Source organism: Theropithecus gelada, chromosome 14, assembly GCF_003255815.1.
Source record: "Theropithecus gelada isolate Dixy chromosome 14, Tgel_1.0, whole genome shotgun sequence".
In the NCBI taxonomy this organism is placed as follows: domain Eukaryota; kingdom Metazoa; phylum Chordata; class Mammalia; order Primates; family Cercopithecidae; genus Theropithecus; species Theropithecus gelada.
Genome location: NC_037682.1, coordinates 43,844,555 through 43,863,118, shown reverse-complemented (window position 1 = coordinate 43,863,118; position 18,564 = coordinate 43,844,555). Strand labels below are relative to the sequence as shown.

At 38.3% G+C, this 18,564-nt stretch overlaps 1 protein-coding gene across 4 annotated transcripts in view; it reads left to right on the top strand.

Moving 5' to 3' along the window:
* Nucleotides 1–18,564, top strand: part of NELL1 (neural EGFL like 1) — a 934,168-nt gene that overhangs the window by 903,030 nt on the left and 12,574 nt on the right. For all 4 annotated transcript variants that reach the window (XM_025356163.1, XM_025356162.1, XM_025356161.1 and 1 more), the window contains one exon: nt 15,906–16,099. In XM_025356163.1, coding sequence (XP_025211948.1) covers nt 15,906–16,099 — 194 coding nt within the window. The remainder of the gene's footprint in view (nt 1–15,905; nt 16,100–18,564) is intronic.

Below are 18,564 nucleotides of genomic sequence, written 5' to 3'. Positions count from 1 at the left end.
AGGGACACAGAGCCAAACCATATAAGATATTTACCATCTAGTCTTTGCATAAGGTTACTGTGTTTGTCTTCTACAGAATTGGGAGTCAACCATTGTGTGATGAGGTGGGACAAGCATGGCTTTTAGTTAGGATGCCTGCATTTGTGTCCTCACAAAAACTTTCTAGTTGTGTGGCCGGCCCTGGGCAAGTTACTTGACCCTTGTTACTCTTTCTATACCTCTTACACCGCTAGCATTGCTAAAAGCGTGCTGCTGCATACAAGATAACACAAAAGTAGGAGAGGAATTTTACTGTACTCCATGGTTTCAGGAAAATATGATTTATATGTAAATAATCCTGATATTATTAACTGGAAGACAAAAATAATTTTTAAAATAGAAATATAAAACTTCAAATATATTTTATACTAATATATAACAGGGTTTATGAATATCCAAGATTCCAAGTGAGTGTTCACTCTTTTTGCCATGGAGATAATTTTGGTAGAAATGTTTGAAAAGAGGGGCACGCCCAAGATGGCCGAATAGGAACAGCTCCAGCCTCCAGCTCCCAGCATGAGTGACACAGAAGACGGGTGATTTCTGCATTTTCAACTGAAGTACGAGGCTCATCTCACTGGGGCATGTCAGACAGTTGGCGCTGGTCTGTGGGTGCTGCCTGACTAGCAAGAGCTGAAGCAGGGCGAGGCATCCCATCACCAGGGAAGGGAATTCCTTTTCCTAGCCAAAGGAAATTGAGACACAACACCTGGAAAATCGGGTAACTCCCACCCTAATACTGCGCTTTACCGAAGGTCTTAGCAAATGGCACACCAGGAGATTATATCCCAAACCTGGCCCAGAGGGTCCTATGCCCACGGAGCCTCCCTCATTGCTAGCACAGCAGTCTGAGATCTAACCGCAAAGTGGCAGCAAGGCTGGGGGAGGGGTGCCCGCCATTGTTGAGGCTTAAGTAGGTAAACAAAGCCACTGGAAAGCTCGAATTGGTTGGAGCCCACCACAGCTCCAGGAGGCTGGCCTGCCTCTGTAGACTCCTCCTCTGGGGACAGGGCATAGTTAAACAAAAAGCAGCTGAAACCTCGGCAGAGGTAACTGCCCCCGTCTGACAGCTTTGAAGAGAGCAGTGGATCTCCCAGCACGGAGGTTGAGATCTGAGAATGGACAGACTGGCTACTCAAGTGGGTCCCTGACCCCTGAGTAGTATAACTGGGAGACATCCCCCACTAGATGCAGACCGACACCTCACACCTCACACGGAGGGGTATACCCCTGAGACGAAGCTTCCAGAGCAAGAATCAGACAGCAACACTCGCTGTTCAGCAATATTCTGTCTTCTACAGCCTCCGCTGCTGATACCCAGGCAAACAAGGTCTGGAGTGGACCTTAAGCAAATTCCAACAGACCGACAGCTGAGGGTCCTGACTGTTAGAAGGAAAACTAACAAACAGAAAGGAAACCCACACCAAAAGCCCATCAGTACGTCACCATCATCAAAGACCAAAGGCAGATAAAACCACAAAGATGGGGAAAGAGCAGTGCAGAAAAGCTGGAATTTCAAAAAATCAGAGCGCATCTCCCCTTCCAAAGGAACGCAGCTCATTGCCAGCAACGGATCAAAGCTGGACGGAGAATGACTTTGACAAGTTGAGAGAAGAAGGCTTCAGTCGATCAAACTTCTCAGAGCTAAAGGAGGAACTACATAACCAGCGCAAAGAAACTAAAATCCTTGAAAAAAGAATGGATAAATGGATAACTAGAATAATCAATGCAGAGAAGACCTTAAAAGAACTGATAGAGATGAAAACCATAACACGAGAACTACGTGACAAATGCACAAGCTTCAGTAACCAACTTGATCAACTGGAAGAAAGAGTATCAGCAATTAAAGATCAAATGAATGAAATGAAGCAAGAAGAGATATGTAGAGAAAAAAGAGTAAAAAGAAATGAACAAAGCCTCCAAGAAATATGGGATTATGTGAAAAGACCAAATCTATGTCTGATTGGTGTGCCTGAAAGTGACGGGGAGAATGGAATCAAGTTGGAAAACACTCTGCAGGATATTATCCAGGAGAACTTCCCCAACCTAGTAAGGCATGCCAACATTCAAATTCAGGAAATACAGAGAACACCACAAAGATACTCCTCGAGAAGAGCAACTCCAAGACACATAATTGTCAGATTCACCATAGTTGAAATGAAGGAAAAAATGTTAAGGGCAGCCACAGAGAAAGGTTGGGTTACACACAAAGGGAAGCCCATCAGATTAACAGCAGATCTTTTGGCAGAAACTCTACAAGGCAGAAGAGAGTGGGGGCCAATATTCAATATTCTTAAAGAAAATAATTTTCAATCCAAAATTTCATATCCAGGCAAACTATGTTTCATAACTGAAGGAGAAATAAAATCCTTTACAGACAAGCAAATGCTTAGAGATTTTGCCAACACCAGGCCTGCCCTACAAAACACCCTGAAGGAAGCACTAAACATGGAAAGGAAAAACCGGTACCAGCCATTGCAAAAACTTGTCAAAATGTAAAGTCCATTGATGCTAGGAAAAAACTGCATCAACTAGTGAGCAAAATAACCAGCTAATATCATAATGACGGGATCAAGTACACACATAACAATATTAACCTTAAATGTAAATGGACTAAATGGTCCAATTAAAAGACACAGACTGGCAAATTGGATAAAGAGTCAAGACCCATCAGCTTGCTGTATTCAGGAGACCCATCTCACATGCAGAGACATACATAGACTCAAAATAAAGGGATGGAGGAAGGTCTACCAAGCAAATGGAGAACAAAAAAAAAGCAGGGGTTGCAATACTAGTCTCTGATAAAACAGACTTTAAACCATCAAAGATCAAAAGAGACAAAGAAGATAGCTCTTCCTGATGAATTGATAATGGTAAAGGGATCAATTCATCAGGAAGAGCTAACTATCCTAAATATATATGCACCCAATACAGGAGCACCCAGATTCATACAGCAAGTCATTAGAGACTTACAAAGAGACTTAGACTCCCATACAATAATAATGGGAGACTTTAACATGCCACTGTCAACATTAGACAGATCAACAACACAGAAAGTTAACAAGGATATCCAGGAATTGAACTCAACTCTGCACCAAATGGACCTAATAGACATCTCCAGAACTCTCCACCCCAAATCAACAGAATATACATTCTTCTCAGCACCACATCACACTTATTCCAAAATTGACCACGTAGTTGGAAGTAAAGCACTCCTCAGCAAATGTAAAAGAACAGAAATTATAACAAACTGTCTCTCAGACCACAGTGCAGTCAAACTAGAACTCAGGACTAAGAAACTCAATCAAAACTGCTCAACTACATGGAAATTGAACAACCTGCTCCTGAATCACTACTGGGTAACAAAATGAAGGCAGAAATAAAGATGTTCTTTGAAACCAATGAGAACAAAGATACAACATACCAGAATCTCTGGGACACATTTAAAGCAATGTGTAGAGGGAAATTTATAGCACTAAATGCCCACAAGAGAAAGCTGGAAAGATGTAAAATTGACATCCTAACATCACAATTAAAAGAACTAGAGAAGCAAGAGCAAACACATTCAAAAGCTAGCAGAAGGCAAGAAATAACTAAGATCAGAGCAGAACTGAAGGAGATAGAGACACAAAAAACCCCCCAAAAAATCAATGAATCCAGGAGTTGGTTTTTTGAAAAGATCAACAAAATTGATAGACCACTAGTAAGACTAATAAAGAAGAAAAGAGAGAAGAATCAAATAGACGCAATAAAAAATGATAAAGGGGATATCACCACCGACCCCACAGAAGTAAAAACTACCATTAGAGAATACTATAAACACCTCTACGCAAATAAACTAGAAAACCTAGAAGAAATGGATAATTTCTTGGACACTTACACTCTCCCAAGACTAAACCAGGAAGAAGTTAAATCCCTGAATAGACCAATAGCAGGCTCTGAAATTGAGGCAATAAATAATAGCCTACCAACCAAAAAAAGTCCAGGACCAGACGGATTCACAGCCGAATTCTACCAGAGCTACAAGGAGGAGTTGGTACCATTCCTTCTGAAACTATTCCAATCAATAGAAAAAGAGGGAATCTTCCCTAACTCATTTTATGAGGCCAACATCATCCTGATACCAAAGCCCGGTGAGACACAACAAAAAAAGAGAATTTTAGACCAATATCCCTGATGAACATTGATGCAAAAATCCTCAATAAAATACTGGCAAACCGAATGAAGCAGCACATCGAAATGCTTATCCACCATGATCAAGTGGGTTTCATCCCTGGGATGCAAGGCTGGTTCAACATATGCAAATCAATAAACGTGATCCAGCATGTAAACAGAACCAAAGACAAAAACCACATGATTATCTCAATAGATGCAGAAAAGGCCTGTGACAAAATTCAACAGCCCTTGATGATAAAAATTCTCAATAAATTCGGTATTGATGGAACGTATCTCAAAATAATAAGAGCTATTTATGACAAAACCACAGCAATTGTCATACTGAATGGGCAAAAACTGGAAGCATTCCCTTTGAAAACTGGCACAAGACAGGGACGCCCTCTTTCACCACTCCTATTCAACATAGTGTTGGAAGTTCTGGCTAGGGCAATCAGGCAACAGAAATAAATAAAGGGTATCCAGTTAGGAGAAGAAGAAGTCAAATTGTCCCTGTTTGCAGATGACATGATTGTATATTTAGCAAACCCCATTGTCTCAGCCCAAAATCTCCTTAAGCTGATAAGCAACTTCAGCAAAGTCTCAGGATACAAAATCAATGTGCAAAAATCACAAGCATCATTATACACCAGTAACAGACAAACAGAGAGCAAAATCAGGAAAGAACTTCCATTCACAATTGCTTCAAAGAGAATAAAATACCTAGGAATCCAACTTACAAGGGATGTAAAGGACCTCTTCAAGAACTACAAACCACTGCTCAGTGAAATAAAAGAGGACACAAACAATTGGAAGAACATACTATGCTCATGGATAGGAAGAATCAATATCGTGAAAATGGCCATACTGCCCAAGGTAATTTATAGATTCAATGCCATCCCCATTAAGCTACCAATGAGTTTCTTCACAGAATTGGAAAAAACTGCTTTAAAGTTCATATGGAACCAAAAAAGACCCTGCATTGCCAAGACAATCCTAAGCCAAAAGAACAAAGCTGGAGGCATCATGCTACCTGACTTCAAACTATACTACAAGGCTACAGTAACCAAAACAGCATGGTACTGGTACCAAAACAGAGATATAGACCAATGGAACAGAACAGAGCCCTCAGAAATAACACCACACATCTACAGCCCTCTGATATTTGACAAACCTGACAAAAACAAGAAATGAGGGAAGGATTCCCTATTTAATAAATGGTGCTGGGAAAATTGGCTAGCCATAAGTAGAAAGCTGAAACTGAATCCCTTCCTTACTCCTCATACGAAAATTAATTCAAGATGGGTTAAAGACTTAAATTTTAGACCTAAAACCATAGAAATTCTAAAAGAAAATCTAGGTAATACCATTCAGGACATAGGCATGGGCAAGGACTTCATGTCTAAAACACCAAAAGCAATGGCAACAAAAGCCAAAATTGACAAATGGGATCTAATTGAACTAAAGAGCTTCTGCTCTGCAAAAGAAACTACCATCAGAGTGAACAGACAACCTACAGAATGGGAGAATATTTTTGCAATCTACTCATCTGACAAAGGGCTAATATCCAGAACCTATAAAGAACTCAATCAAATTTACAAGCAAAAAAGAAACAACCCCATCAAAAAGTAGGCAAAGGATATAAACAGACACTTCTCAAAAGAAGACATTCATACAGCCAACAGACACATGAAAAAATGCTCATCATCACTGGCCATCAGAGAAATGCAAATCAAAACCACAATGAGACACCATCTCACACCAGTTAGAATGGCAATCATTAAAAAATCAAGAAACAACAGGTGCTGGAGAGGATGTGGAGAAATAGGAACACTTTTACACTGTTGGTGGGATTGTAAACTAGTTCAACCATTGTGGAAAACAGTGTGGTGATTCCTCAAGGTTCTAGAACTAGAAATACCATTTGACCCAGCCATCCCACTACTAGATATATACCCAAAGGATTATAAGTCATGCTGCTATAAAGACACATGCACACGTATGTTTATTGCGGCACTATTCACAATAGCAAAGACTTGGAATCAACCCAAATGTCCATCAGTGACAGACTGGATTAAGAAAATGTGGCACATATACACCATGGAATACTATGCGGCCACAAAAAAGGATGAGTTTGTGTCCTTTGTAGGGACATGGATGCAGCTGGAAACTATCATTCTCAGCAAACTATCACAAGAACAGAAAACCAAATACTGCGTGTTCTCACTTATAGGTGAGAATGAACAATGAGATCACTTGGACACAGGAAGGGGAACATCACACACGGGGTCCTATTGTGAGGAGGGGGTAGGGGAGAGGGATAGCATTAGGAGATATACCTAATGTAAATGACGAGTTAATGGGTGCAGCACACCCACATGGCACATGCATACATATGTAACAAACCTGCACATTGTGCACATGTACCCTAGAACTTAAAGTATAATAATAATAAAAAAAACAGTATATACATATGAATATAAAAAAACAAAAAAGAAATGTTTGAAAAGCAGTGATCATTTAAGTGACCCTCAGTTTGGTTAATTGACAATGATGTTGATACGAACATTCTGAGTATTTTGCAAGGACAAATTATATCATGAATTTGAAATGATTTTGAAAACTCTAAAGAGTATAATGTATAAGAGTTTACTAAGGCATTGTTATTATGCATAACAAAAGAGGAATCTCTGTTACATCAAAATGTGTTAATTAATCATAACTCAATAAACGTACCTCGGGTGGCCAGGATAGCAAACCATCTGCAGGTTCTTGAGGAAGATACATGAAAGATACATGAATCTGTTGTCTTCCCCTATTAAGTCTTAACCTTCCAAGAGCAGGAATTGTGCCTGTTTTACTTGCTATCATAGTCCCAATTCCCAGAATGGTGTCTGACACAGCAAATCTACATTTGCTGAAAAGTGAATTTATAAAGATTCTCAGAGCAATCATTTTTCTTATTAATGAATACATTGGCCCCCATCTGCAACTTATCCTGATAAGCTGGGCTCAACCAGGGTTGAACTGTCAGAATCTTTTTATTTTTAATCTGGCACCCTGAGTGGCATTAAAGATACCAGCAGTAGTAAAGATTTTACAGAGGTAAATATGAAAGACTGCCAAAGGTGGACACTAGTAAGAACAGATTTTAATCCCTAATAAACTATTGAAATAGGGAAGAGGGCCCAATGTAAACAGAAATGAACTTCAATTTGTGCAGAAATGACTGGGTGTTTTAAAGGGTGAATAAAGGAGTAGAAAGAGAGTGAGGCAGGGGCTTGAACATGAGTCAGGAAAGTGGAATTTACAAAAAGCTGAAAGGGTAGGTTTTTCGTGTGAAACTCACCTGAATTTGCTAAGTGGCACTTGTGGAAGTTAGACTCAACTCCTCCACAGCGACTAGGAGAGAGGTCCTATTTTCAAGTGTTGGCTGAAACGAACAGTAAATTATTTTGGCAGCCTTTACCTTTTCCAGTCAGAAACTTATGGGGGTTGGAATTCCCATCCTGGTGATGTGACCTTGAGTCATTAGAAAAAATGTTAGTGTTTGTTTGTTTTTTTTAATGAGGGTTGGTTAATGGGGTGGACAAAATCATTTATCAGAGAGTCTGCTCAGGAGTCTGACTAGTGTTCAGTCATGGATAGGACCTTTGTTAGTCGCCTACTTTGATTTTCCTTGGAAACCAACTTAGCTTTGGTGTATATGGTTTTACCTTCCTTAGGGTAAGAACTACAGAAAAAAAAGACTAATTTAAATTAAAGAGAATTTGATCCTCCAAAGTCTAGAGCAGTGGACTCAAGTCTCCTACTCTGTGCTTCCTTTTCCCTGGTCCCCACAAAGGCCTTGTGGATCTTTTCAGAGAATCTTCCTTTCAAAATAGGGGGAAGCCCCAGAGCTGTTTTACCAAACCAGCTGTTTAGCATTTTATAGAAGAAATATGAAGAGACGATCAAGATTCAAAGGGATAAAATCCTCCAAGAAAAGACACCATGAGATCAAATAAAGATTCATTAATTAGCTTGTTTGTGTTCTCTGAAGATGCTGCCCTTCTTGGAATAGTGGTTCAGATTACTGTTCTTGATCAATGTCTTAACTCCCCTACTAGGGCATAGTTTTTGGAAAAGCCTTGACTACCGCTTAGAAGTTTGGAACTACAATACGCAGGGCCGTGAAAGGAAATAATAAATAATATGCTTGAAAGGACCTGGAATTCTTAGCTCCTGTAATCTGACCCTCCTGTTGTTTACATTAAGACCTGGTTTGAGAATTGCTGCGTTGACAATATTTTTAGACCTTTGACTTCTGTGTAAATTGCAGGATGCCTTTTGTAGTGAATGAAATTACTTTGTAACCTCCCTCTGCCTAAGACCTTTCCTTGGCATAGAAGAGAGAAGAAATAATTCCTCATTCCTCATCTGACAACTTGCTTAAGAGAATGATCTGTCAAAATAGAAAGTTAGTTTTGGTTTTCACCTTGGCTGGATTGTATTTGTCACCAAGGATTACATTGCCAAGGCTTCAATGCAGACAGGAAAAACATGCTTCTTCCTTTGTTGCTTCCCCTCATTGGCACTTGCTTGCAAATGCTCGTTAAGGGAGAGCAGAAATGTTTCAATAATTATGGAATGTCCAAGAGAACTGTTTAATTCTAAGAAATGCATTTGTTGTCCCAAGGCTAGTTCTTTCCTTCACCTCTATTCTGCTCTTCCTCTGTCACCACTCATATTCTAACACTTGAATTACAAGCTCAGCCTTACAGAGGTGAAAAGTAATCATATCAAATTGGAAATGGACAAGATCTTAGAAAACATTTTATATAGCTCCTAAATTTTACCAAAGAGAAGCCTGGGGCCATCCAAAAGCAAGAGTTCTTTTTCAATCACAGCTCCACCAAATCTAAACTTAACAAATGTTTATGCATTTCTTACTGGGTGAAAGACACTGTAAAAGCTGCTATGAGAGACACAAAGATAAGACCAGAATCTTACAAATGTGAATGGGTAAGGAAGATAGAAAAGAGAATGCTTACAGCTAAGCACACAAGAAAACATAAAGCTGACGTAAGCAGCATAAAATTAAAATGCAGGGAAAGTAATTCTTTTCAGCAAAGGATGAAATTTTGTTAAAGACATTAAACAATATAATGGCTATAACAATGGAATGTGTATGGCCTGGTATTAGTCATTTAGTAGACTGCAGCAATAATACAAACCACCCTCCTACTTGTAAGCAGATATATAAAAACATATAAATCATGGGTTGTTGACATCAATACTGTAGCCTCTGTGCAGTAAAACTCTCTTTAAACAGCAAGTATTTCAATATTTATAGATTTTTTATTTATTCTCTCTGCTGGTCAGAACTGTATTGATTTTAAGCAGATTTAATCACTAAAGGAGTATGACTTGTTCATAGCAGAAAGTAAACCAACTTGATTAATTTAGAAGAAACTTTTCTTCATCTACAGTAAAACACCTAAATTTGTACATCCTATAAATAAAATGTAATTAGTGACCAAAGCAAGTTCATGGAGTGTAAGAAAATTGTTTTTCCACACGTTTCACTTAACATCAGATTAAGGCTCAGAGAAAGCGTTTAATGTTAACATTTCTGGGTATGGCTAGCCAATGTGCTAATCAAAACCATGTGAACACACCTGTAATCCCAGCACTTTGAGAGGCCGAGGTGGGTGGATCACGAGATCAGGAGATCGAGACCATCCTGGCTAACACGGTGAAACCCCATCTCTACTAAAAATACAAAAAATTAGCTGGGCATGGTGGCAGGCGCCTGTAGTCCCACCTACTTGGGAGGCTGAGGCAGGAGAATGGCCTGAACCTGGGAGGAGGAGCTGGCAGTGAGCCGAGATCGCGCCACTGCACTTCAGCCTGGGCTGCAGAGTGAGACTGTCTCAAACAAACAAACAACAAACAAAAAAACCCATGTGAATTCGTGTGAGAATTCAGAATTCACATGGAAATCCTTGGCAAATCGATGAATGTGTGGGCTGGCTGCATCATAAGAGATCAGGACTGGTGGTGCAGATTTGAGTATGTTTGAGTATCTGTCCTGAAGAGATGGGAGAGTGGAATTCATTAAATGAGGTTAAATCTATGAGAGAAAAATTATGGAAACAATAGGAACAAGATCAACAATAATAGTGACTAATCATTTTTGAGCAATTACTACATGACAAGCATATGATGTATTTACCCAGATGTTTCTATGGGGTATATTTTTATCTAAATTTTTCACATAATGGGACCAAGACTCAGAGATGTTAGGTAAATTTTTAGAATCATACAAGTAATAAATTACAGCGATGGGACTGGGACAAAGTTGACTCACTTGTCCCTATGTGGCTGGAACTTTCTCAGTTTTAACGCTGAAAGTCAACTATCGCAGAAACTCCCTCAGTGCCAGGAAAACTGGTATCCACAGTTTCTGGATTACAAAGCTTAAGCTTTCAATTGGTATGCTATACTTCTTCCACTAAGGAGAAAGAGAAGAAAGGATCAGACATGGAAACTTAGGATATGTAAATAATTTTTTTTAATGAGAGATAATTATAAAGTCAATACTCATAGGACTATATCTGGCTTCTTGGACCATTGTATCTGCAGCACTTAACAGTGTATCTGGCATGCAGTAGATGTTCAATAAATATGCAGGGAATTCATTTACTCATTGATGAGTACTAGTGACTAATGAAGAGGTAATAGGATGAAGAGGGCAATATTATATTCCAGAAGGGTCACAGAGAGAACTCTTAGACTGAAATAATAACAGTATTTGTTATAATATTTTTAAGCAAGAGCGATGATTTTGCAAACAAGTGGTTATGAGAGACTTCAAGATTTAGCCTTTGAGAAGAGGGTCCCACAGAAGCTTACACACATTCAGGGGAGAATGAAAATGAGTAAATGGGGATAGCTGCTAATTGTAGATACTAGGAAATAAAATCTGGATCAAGGAAATAGTGAGCCAAAACAGTGTTTTATTTTTCCTTTGTCAAAAGAGAGAGTCTCCTTAATTAAAAGAAAGGGGAAGATTCATTGCAGAGTAACGAAATTATACACCAAACAAGGGAACATCATAGGAAAGGGTTTCTTCCTGACTCAGGAAAGGTCTGGGGCTGGAACAGTGAGTGAAGAGTTAATGCTAAAGGAGTGTTGAAAATTCTTCCTAAAAGATACATAGCAGCATCTCAAATAGATGAAGCTATTGCTCACTTATCTCTTCCTTTAGTCTTTGTCTTTTCAGACTGAACATCTTGTGTTTTGCCAAAGTGAGATGAGTTTGAGCCCCTCATCACGCTAATGGATCTCTTCTGATGTGTTCTAACTGTGTCAACCTCATTCTTCATAGTCTGTGTGCTAAAGGGAATACAACATTCAAGTGTGGTATGGCCAGCACATGATAGAGCATGGCTGCCACCACTTATCCTGGATTTGAAATTTATTGTGCAGGTTCAAATTTCATGAGCCTTTTATTTTGCAAGTTACATCAGACTTCAGATTTTGCTACTTGATTATTTTGCTTATTTTGCTAATGTGTAATGTGTGTATTTCCCCCCATAATTTTCTCTCTGCCACTGTATAAAAAAAAAAAAAAGCAATTCTGCTTTAGCTATTGGAGAGGGATCTGTGCTCTAGTTTGTCTGTCATTAATAAACCCCCAAGCTCTGTTCTCATTTCTGAGCCACTCATAATGATTTCCAAGTAGGAACACACACACAGCTGTATCTTCCAACCCTAGGTAAAATTTTGTTTTCTGACACATCACCTGTTTTGAGTTTGAAAATAAGACTAGTTGTGCTGTAAAAGTTATTCAGGAAAGAAGAATATGGAGTAATGAAAAAGTTCATCCCTTTCACCTGTTACCAAACTATTGGTAAAATGTTTCCTTTGATTTCTGAAATCAACCTGTAGACGTGTTAGCTCCCGAGGCAAGTACTAATACACTGGTTATGCTATTAAAACTTCTGCAGAGCCATTTGTCTTGAAGGGTAGGAAAATTGCATGTAGATTGGGATTGGTTTGATTGCTGCTGATCTAAACATCTCTGAATTATACTTTCTTACATGCCCAAGTAACCTAAAAACCTCACATCAAAGATGAAAGCAGATTGACTTGATACAACTAGACTTTTTTAAAGAGCAAAAATGAGTACAATAATAACAGCTTTCAGAAATTGTGAAAATGCTAATGCAAGAAAATTAGTTCAAATGCAAGCTTAGCCATGGAATTTTATTGAAAAAAAAATTCATTCAAGCATGAAGCATTTAAATAATGAATTTATAAGAAGAAACACAGAGAGATCACAGTCAGCCATTATTTACAATAAGAAAAACAAGTACGTTCTAATGATAATAGATTTGAGTACGAAATACTCAAATACTTCGTCTAATTTTTATTTCGTTGCCTGTTTGTCATTGGGAGGCCTGTCTGATGATTTGGGTAAGTCTCATGGGTGAATAACTTTGTGTTTGCTCAGCACGGAACAACAGTTGCAATATGTAAATAGGGTGCCTCTTCCCGTTGGATGCCTTGGGATATGTATAATAGATTAAGTTGGCTTTGTGCAGAGCAAACAGGTCTGTATTACTAAGAATATGAATAATGTTGGTTTCCATAATTGCTAACATCTGGCTTTCCATAAATCTGTTAAATTGCATGGAAGCAGAATTAGATTTCTGTATCATAAGTAAAGCAATTACATGGAACTCTGTAGGCAATATGGTCCTATATTCAACTGTGAAATCTTTGCATTCTGGAGAAGTGAAAGCAAATCCTGGTTTTGCGCCCTGTATTTATTTTGCACAATAGCTATGTTTATCTTTATGCTCAGGCTTCTTAATTTATGAGAGAAAATCACTACCAATATATTTGCAACTTTGTAAATGCCAAATAACCAAATATTTTAAAAGCATAATATAGCCGGGCATTAGTTGTCAATTTAGAGATTATTTTAGAGAAAGCCATAAATTACAGACCCTTTTGTAGCCACTGGTGGTGGGTGGGTTGAAATTATACTTCCAGACAATTTCTGGAGCCATTTGTTAATGCTTCCTCTGCTCTTGTTCTCAAGCGTTTGACAGAAAATCAAATGTTTTTTTTCCTGGGCAAGAGGCAGGGCATTGCCCCTTCTCCAGTATGGTTACTAATTTGCTGTGTTTTTTTCTACTTTAAATTAGACCCAAGGGCCTTCACAGATGAGAACTCAACAACAAAATGTGTTCCCTGAAGGGCAGGGTTGTGATTATGCCTTATGCTTATTGAACACTCTAGAGACCGAATTTTGGCAAAGTAGGCATTATAATAGTCTCAGTCTGTGGATTTCCTAAGAAAGTTAAATCGAATAAATAAATTGAACATCCATATAGTATTCTGTTATACTCGGCACTGGGGAGAGAAAGAGAAATAAAATTTATTGTCTGCCCTCAATGAGCTCACTCTCTCTGGAGGTAGACATATTAAACATGTAACTCCTGAGAGATGAATGCAAGGATAGAATTGTGTATGAGGTACAGAGAAAGCAAAAAATCTGTAGTGACTGTCTTGCCATATAAGAGATGGTGATGCTTAACCTGAATTTTTAAGACTGTGTAGGAGTGAAAATAGTACAGGAAGGAAAGTGCTTATCAATTAATTAATTTATACCTTATATTATTCCCTATAGGCCAAGAAAAAGTAAAGAGAGAGAATACTCTCATAATAAGAAAAAACATGTTTTAAGACACAGTTGCTTCACAGGAAACAATATGGCCTCTCTGTGGATTTCCCATTGCTTTTTTAAAAAAATTCAGTTAACAAATACATTTTATATATATTTATGGTATACAACATGATGTTTTGAAATAGGAATACATTCTGGAATGGCTAAATAAGCTACATTTTATATATATACACACACACACACACACACACACACACTATACACTTATTTTTTGTGACAAAAATATTCTCAGCAATTTTCAAGAATACAATACCTTGTTATCAACTACAGTCATCATGTTTGACAATAGATCTTCTTCAATTTATACCTTCTGTTAAACTGAAATTTTGTATTCATTGCTTTTGAATGAAAAGGGAGGGGACACACAAGATAACAATTGAAGTGTTAGATGACATTTATATGCTATGCTGGGTTTAAAATTTTTGGAAGACCATACATTGGGTGGGTATAGTGTATATAGAAGATAAATGAGAGAAAAACAAAGTAACATGTCAAAGAATATACAACTGTTATGTGTAAAATGACTAATACATAGTAAGCACTCAACTAAAAAGTAAGAGCATGGTTTCAAACATTGGTCACCATACTCCCACATTTAAAACTCCTTTTAGTTGAGAAGAATAAGAGAAATGAAAGAAGATTGAAGAGATGAGAGGCTATATGAAAGGAGCACAATATGTTCAAATAGAAATAAACTTAGAATGGGGTGTGCATGACTAGTAACAGTGAACAGATATAGTGAGCCTTGATTTTAGTTGACTTGGCATACAGGCATCTTAATTTGGGATCTTTTCTGAATTTTCAAAGGAGAAATCATTGTTCACTAATGAAATGTCTTGACTCAAACTAATATTGGTAAGACAAAGCCAAAAAGTAGATCTTGGAAAAAAAGTGTCTTCTAGAAATATTAGAATTTCTTAATGTCATCTACTTTGTATTGCATGATGTGCAAAGAAACTTGCACATAGCAGATAGACTAAAACCAAGTAAACTCGTAGACACTTCCTGAATGGTCTCAGACACTAAGTCTCAGTACTTCTACTAATGAGTAGAAGTTACTCAGTAATATATTTCATCTCAGTTTAAGGGAGACATTTTCAAAAGAGTTATTCAAAGGTGGAATCAGGTATTTTGTAAGGTAATGGAACGCCTTTTGGGGAAGGACTTAAGCCAGGGTTGGACAGGTTTGTGTCTGAGATGTTGTTAAGGTCGCTCAAGCTTTAAATGTCAGAATGGGCTGACTGGATTTATGTTTTTATTCCATTCTTACTGTCAATAAAAGAGCAGGACAGTATATTTATGTCTTTCATCAGCATCCATCCATGTAGCTCTGATATTATTTGTTATGCATGGGCAAATATTCTCCTGGCCATTACGATAGTAAGACTTTGATTATAAAAGGCACCTACCAAGAATTGTTCCCACTTCCTTCAAACTTTGGTGGTAGGATCTAGGAGCAGTCTAATTGTCTCAAGGTTGCCCAAATTGCCCACTTGTTCCTACTCAGTGGCTAATATATTCACATCTTTTCTAAAAGACTCAGATCTGTGTGGGGGTATATGCATACTGTTAATGAATTAACAGTGTTTATGGCCTCTGGATGAAATCGTTCTTAAGAATATCCTAAGAGAACTTCCTAACTGCTAGTGGATGTTTTAGTAATTGGAGTCGGGCAGCTAGCTGTAGGTTTGGGTCTCAGATCAGCCACTCACTAGCTGTATGACAATGGTCATGCTATTTAAGTCTATAAACCTCAGCTCCATTATTTGCAGAATAGGAATAAGGACAGATCCTCCCACACAGAGCAGAACTGACTTGCAGTGTAAATGAGATAATGCGTGTGAATAGCTTGGCACAGTACATGGCACGAGGTAAACGGTCAATGATGTTAGTTAATGCTGCTGTAAATGATGGTGGTTTGTTCTCAGTTCCCTTGGCTAGATTCTAAGCCTCTGTGCTTCCTATATTGCAGACATCGATGAATGTGCCTTAAGAACTCACACCTGTTGGAACGATTCTGCCTGCATCAACCTGGCAGGGGGCTTTGACTGTCTCTGCCCCTCTGGGCCCTCCTGCTCTGGCGACTGTCCTCATGAAGGGGGGCTGAAGCGCAATGGCCAGGTGTGGACCCTGAAAGAAGACAGGTGTTCTGTCTGCTCCTGCAAGGTGAGGCTGATGTGGTGCAGCAGAAATCAAAACTGTTCTTTCTCTTCTTCCCTCACTTTTCTGCCTCCCTACCTCTCTCCCTCTGGCTGTTGACTGTAGTTCCCAAAGAGGCTTCTGTTCTTACCTACACTACAGCTAATGATGATGCTAAGGGGTAGGGAAACCTGCTTTGAATTGATTGTGTTCTTAGTGGAAAGTGAGGTGTGAGATTGAGCAGGAACTTCAGGGAAGGGGAAGCAGGGCAGAAAAGCCAATGATAGTCCTCCCACTGAAAGCCTACAGTGCCTTTAAGGTTGGTTGGGTGAGAGTTTTAATGAGCCCTCATCCCACACTTATACAAACTTGCTGATTAAAACTACTCTTTGCTTAAAATAACCACCTGCATGAACTTGCTCACTTTATGACATCATCTAGAAAAGCAAGGCCAATAGACTTGCATCCAGTGCTGAGACAGGTGAATTTTCATTTTGAACAAATGATAATGATAGTATGAGGCCTTTTAGAAATTGATGTCTTCTTTGTTATTCTCAGTGATGGGCCATTCCTTATATTAAGTTGTTTGGGAATGAGTTTAATGCTTATGAAAATAAAATTCTGTCATCATTTGGTTTTGCTTTATGCTTTGCAAAATGGATCTATTAAAGTGTTTGATCTCTTTGTGTTTTATTTTTTCTTTTATTGATCTTGCCTATTTATTTTCCTTTGTTATTGCTCTACTGTAGCTCTTGCCTTGTATGTCTATGTCTGTTGGGATGAGACTATTTAATCTTGAGCTTTATGGGCATGGGAACCAAGAGAAATTACTTGCTTAATAGTCTCTTAGAGAGCCAAGTCTCCTGATAAATTCCCAGTGTGCTCCCAAGAAACAGAACTGAAATGAGCCTTAAGAAATCATCCAGTTCATCCACTTGCCTTCACCTGCCACACATTTACAGACCTGGGGCCACCTAGTTAGGAGGGCCATGTTATCAAGTGCTAGATCATTACCCCCAACACCTGTTTTTTTCCCCTTTCACTTAAATCTAGTTTCCCACACTCCAATCTAGGTTTGTTTTACCTTATTGGAGCACTTGCTATCTTTCAGCCACCCTGAAATTAAAAAAAAAAAGCAGCAGCATGTTTACCTTTTACAACATTACTTTAAAAGACAGTGAAACTGAATTTCCATGGGATAAAGTAACTTGCCCTAAATATTAGAGATATAAATGTCTAAGCTGTAACTTGAACTCCACTTGCTTGGCTCAGAGTTCATAGTTTTTCCATCTTGTCAGATGTCTTGTAACACTCTACAGATGATATTTATTGGTGTATTTTAAACTAATTAGGTAACTGGAAATCTGACTTGACTGAGTTCAGACTTTCAACTCAGACTTTCGACTCTCAACTTTCAACTAGATTCCATGTACTTCCTTGTATCTAAGTGACTGGTGAGACATTCCCTCAAGGGGTTTTGAAGTTATTAAGTATAATATTGAACTACATGGTGCTGACTCAAAGGGCAAAAATTTTTAAGGAAGAAAAATCTCATCGTGGGCTAGAATATTTCCATAATTCTTTATGGAAGAGGATGGCAATTAGGTCTCCCATTCAGCCAGCAGAATCGGGGTGAATTCTTTGCTAGATCATTTCAAGAAAATATTGTGTTATTAAACTTTTGAGGATGATCATTACATATCCCCACATCCTTTTTGGGCTTTCCAGGTCCCCAGTCCCTGGGGAATAGGCAGAGGACATTAGTGGAGTCTTGACTAGTATGAGAGTAAAATTCTTCTTTCAGTTTTTGTTTTATTTAAGCCATAACGAAGCAGGAAACTTACTAATCATTGAAAATTTCCCAGAGCTTCTTTAATTAACTGTGTTAATAATCCAAGCAACCTAAATTGATTATTCTGTTTTGAATCCTAAAGTGTTTCCAAAGTCTTACGAGAATTAGACTGAAATTGCCACAGGGGATAAGCAATTCTTGTAATCTAATTTTGTTAATATGATGCACCTTCACTGCAAACCACCCCAATTTCTGAATAAAGTACAGGCAGGTTTCTGTACATAAATCTTTTGTTTGTTTGTGTTCTACATGTACTCATAGCACAGGTTCCCAGAGATTGTGGAGGAGGAAGAGAGCCTGGTTTAGGAGCTGAATTAAGAATCCTAAATCAGATTCTGTAAGTCACCATTATAAAATGAACTGTTTGTGGCCTTCCTTATTTGTTTCTATTATTCGAAGTTGAAAGTGCTCTATTTCAATTTGATAAAAAATATCTCCAATATTTACACATTCAAATGGATGACTGTAATGGCATCATCTTGGAAGCCAAGAAATAAAACCAAGGTTGGGGTATAAAGTACTATCTTTTCAATCATATCCTTGATGTTTCAAATTTAAATACCATCAAACTATGCAACAACAGAATTACACAAACCAACAAAAGGTCAAGGCTTACTGCTGAAAGAAGTAGAGTTAAGAT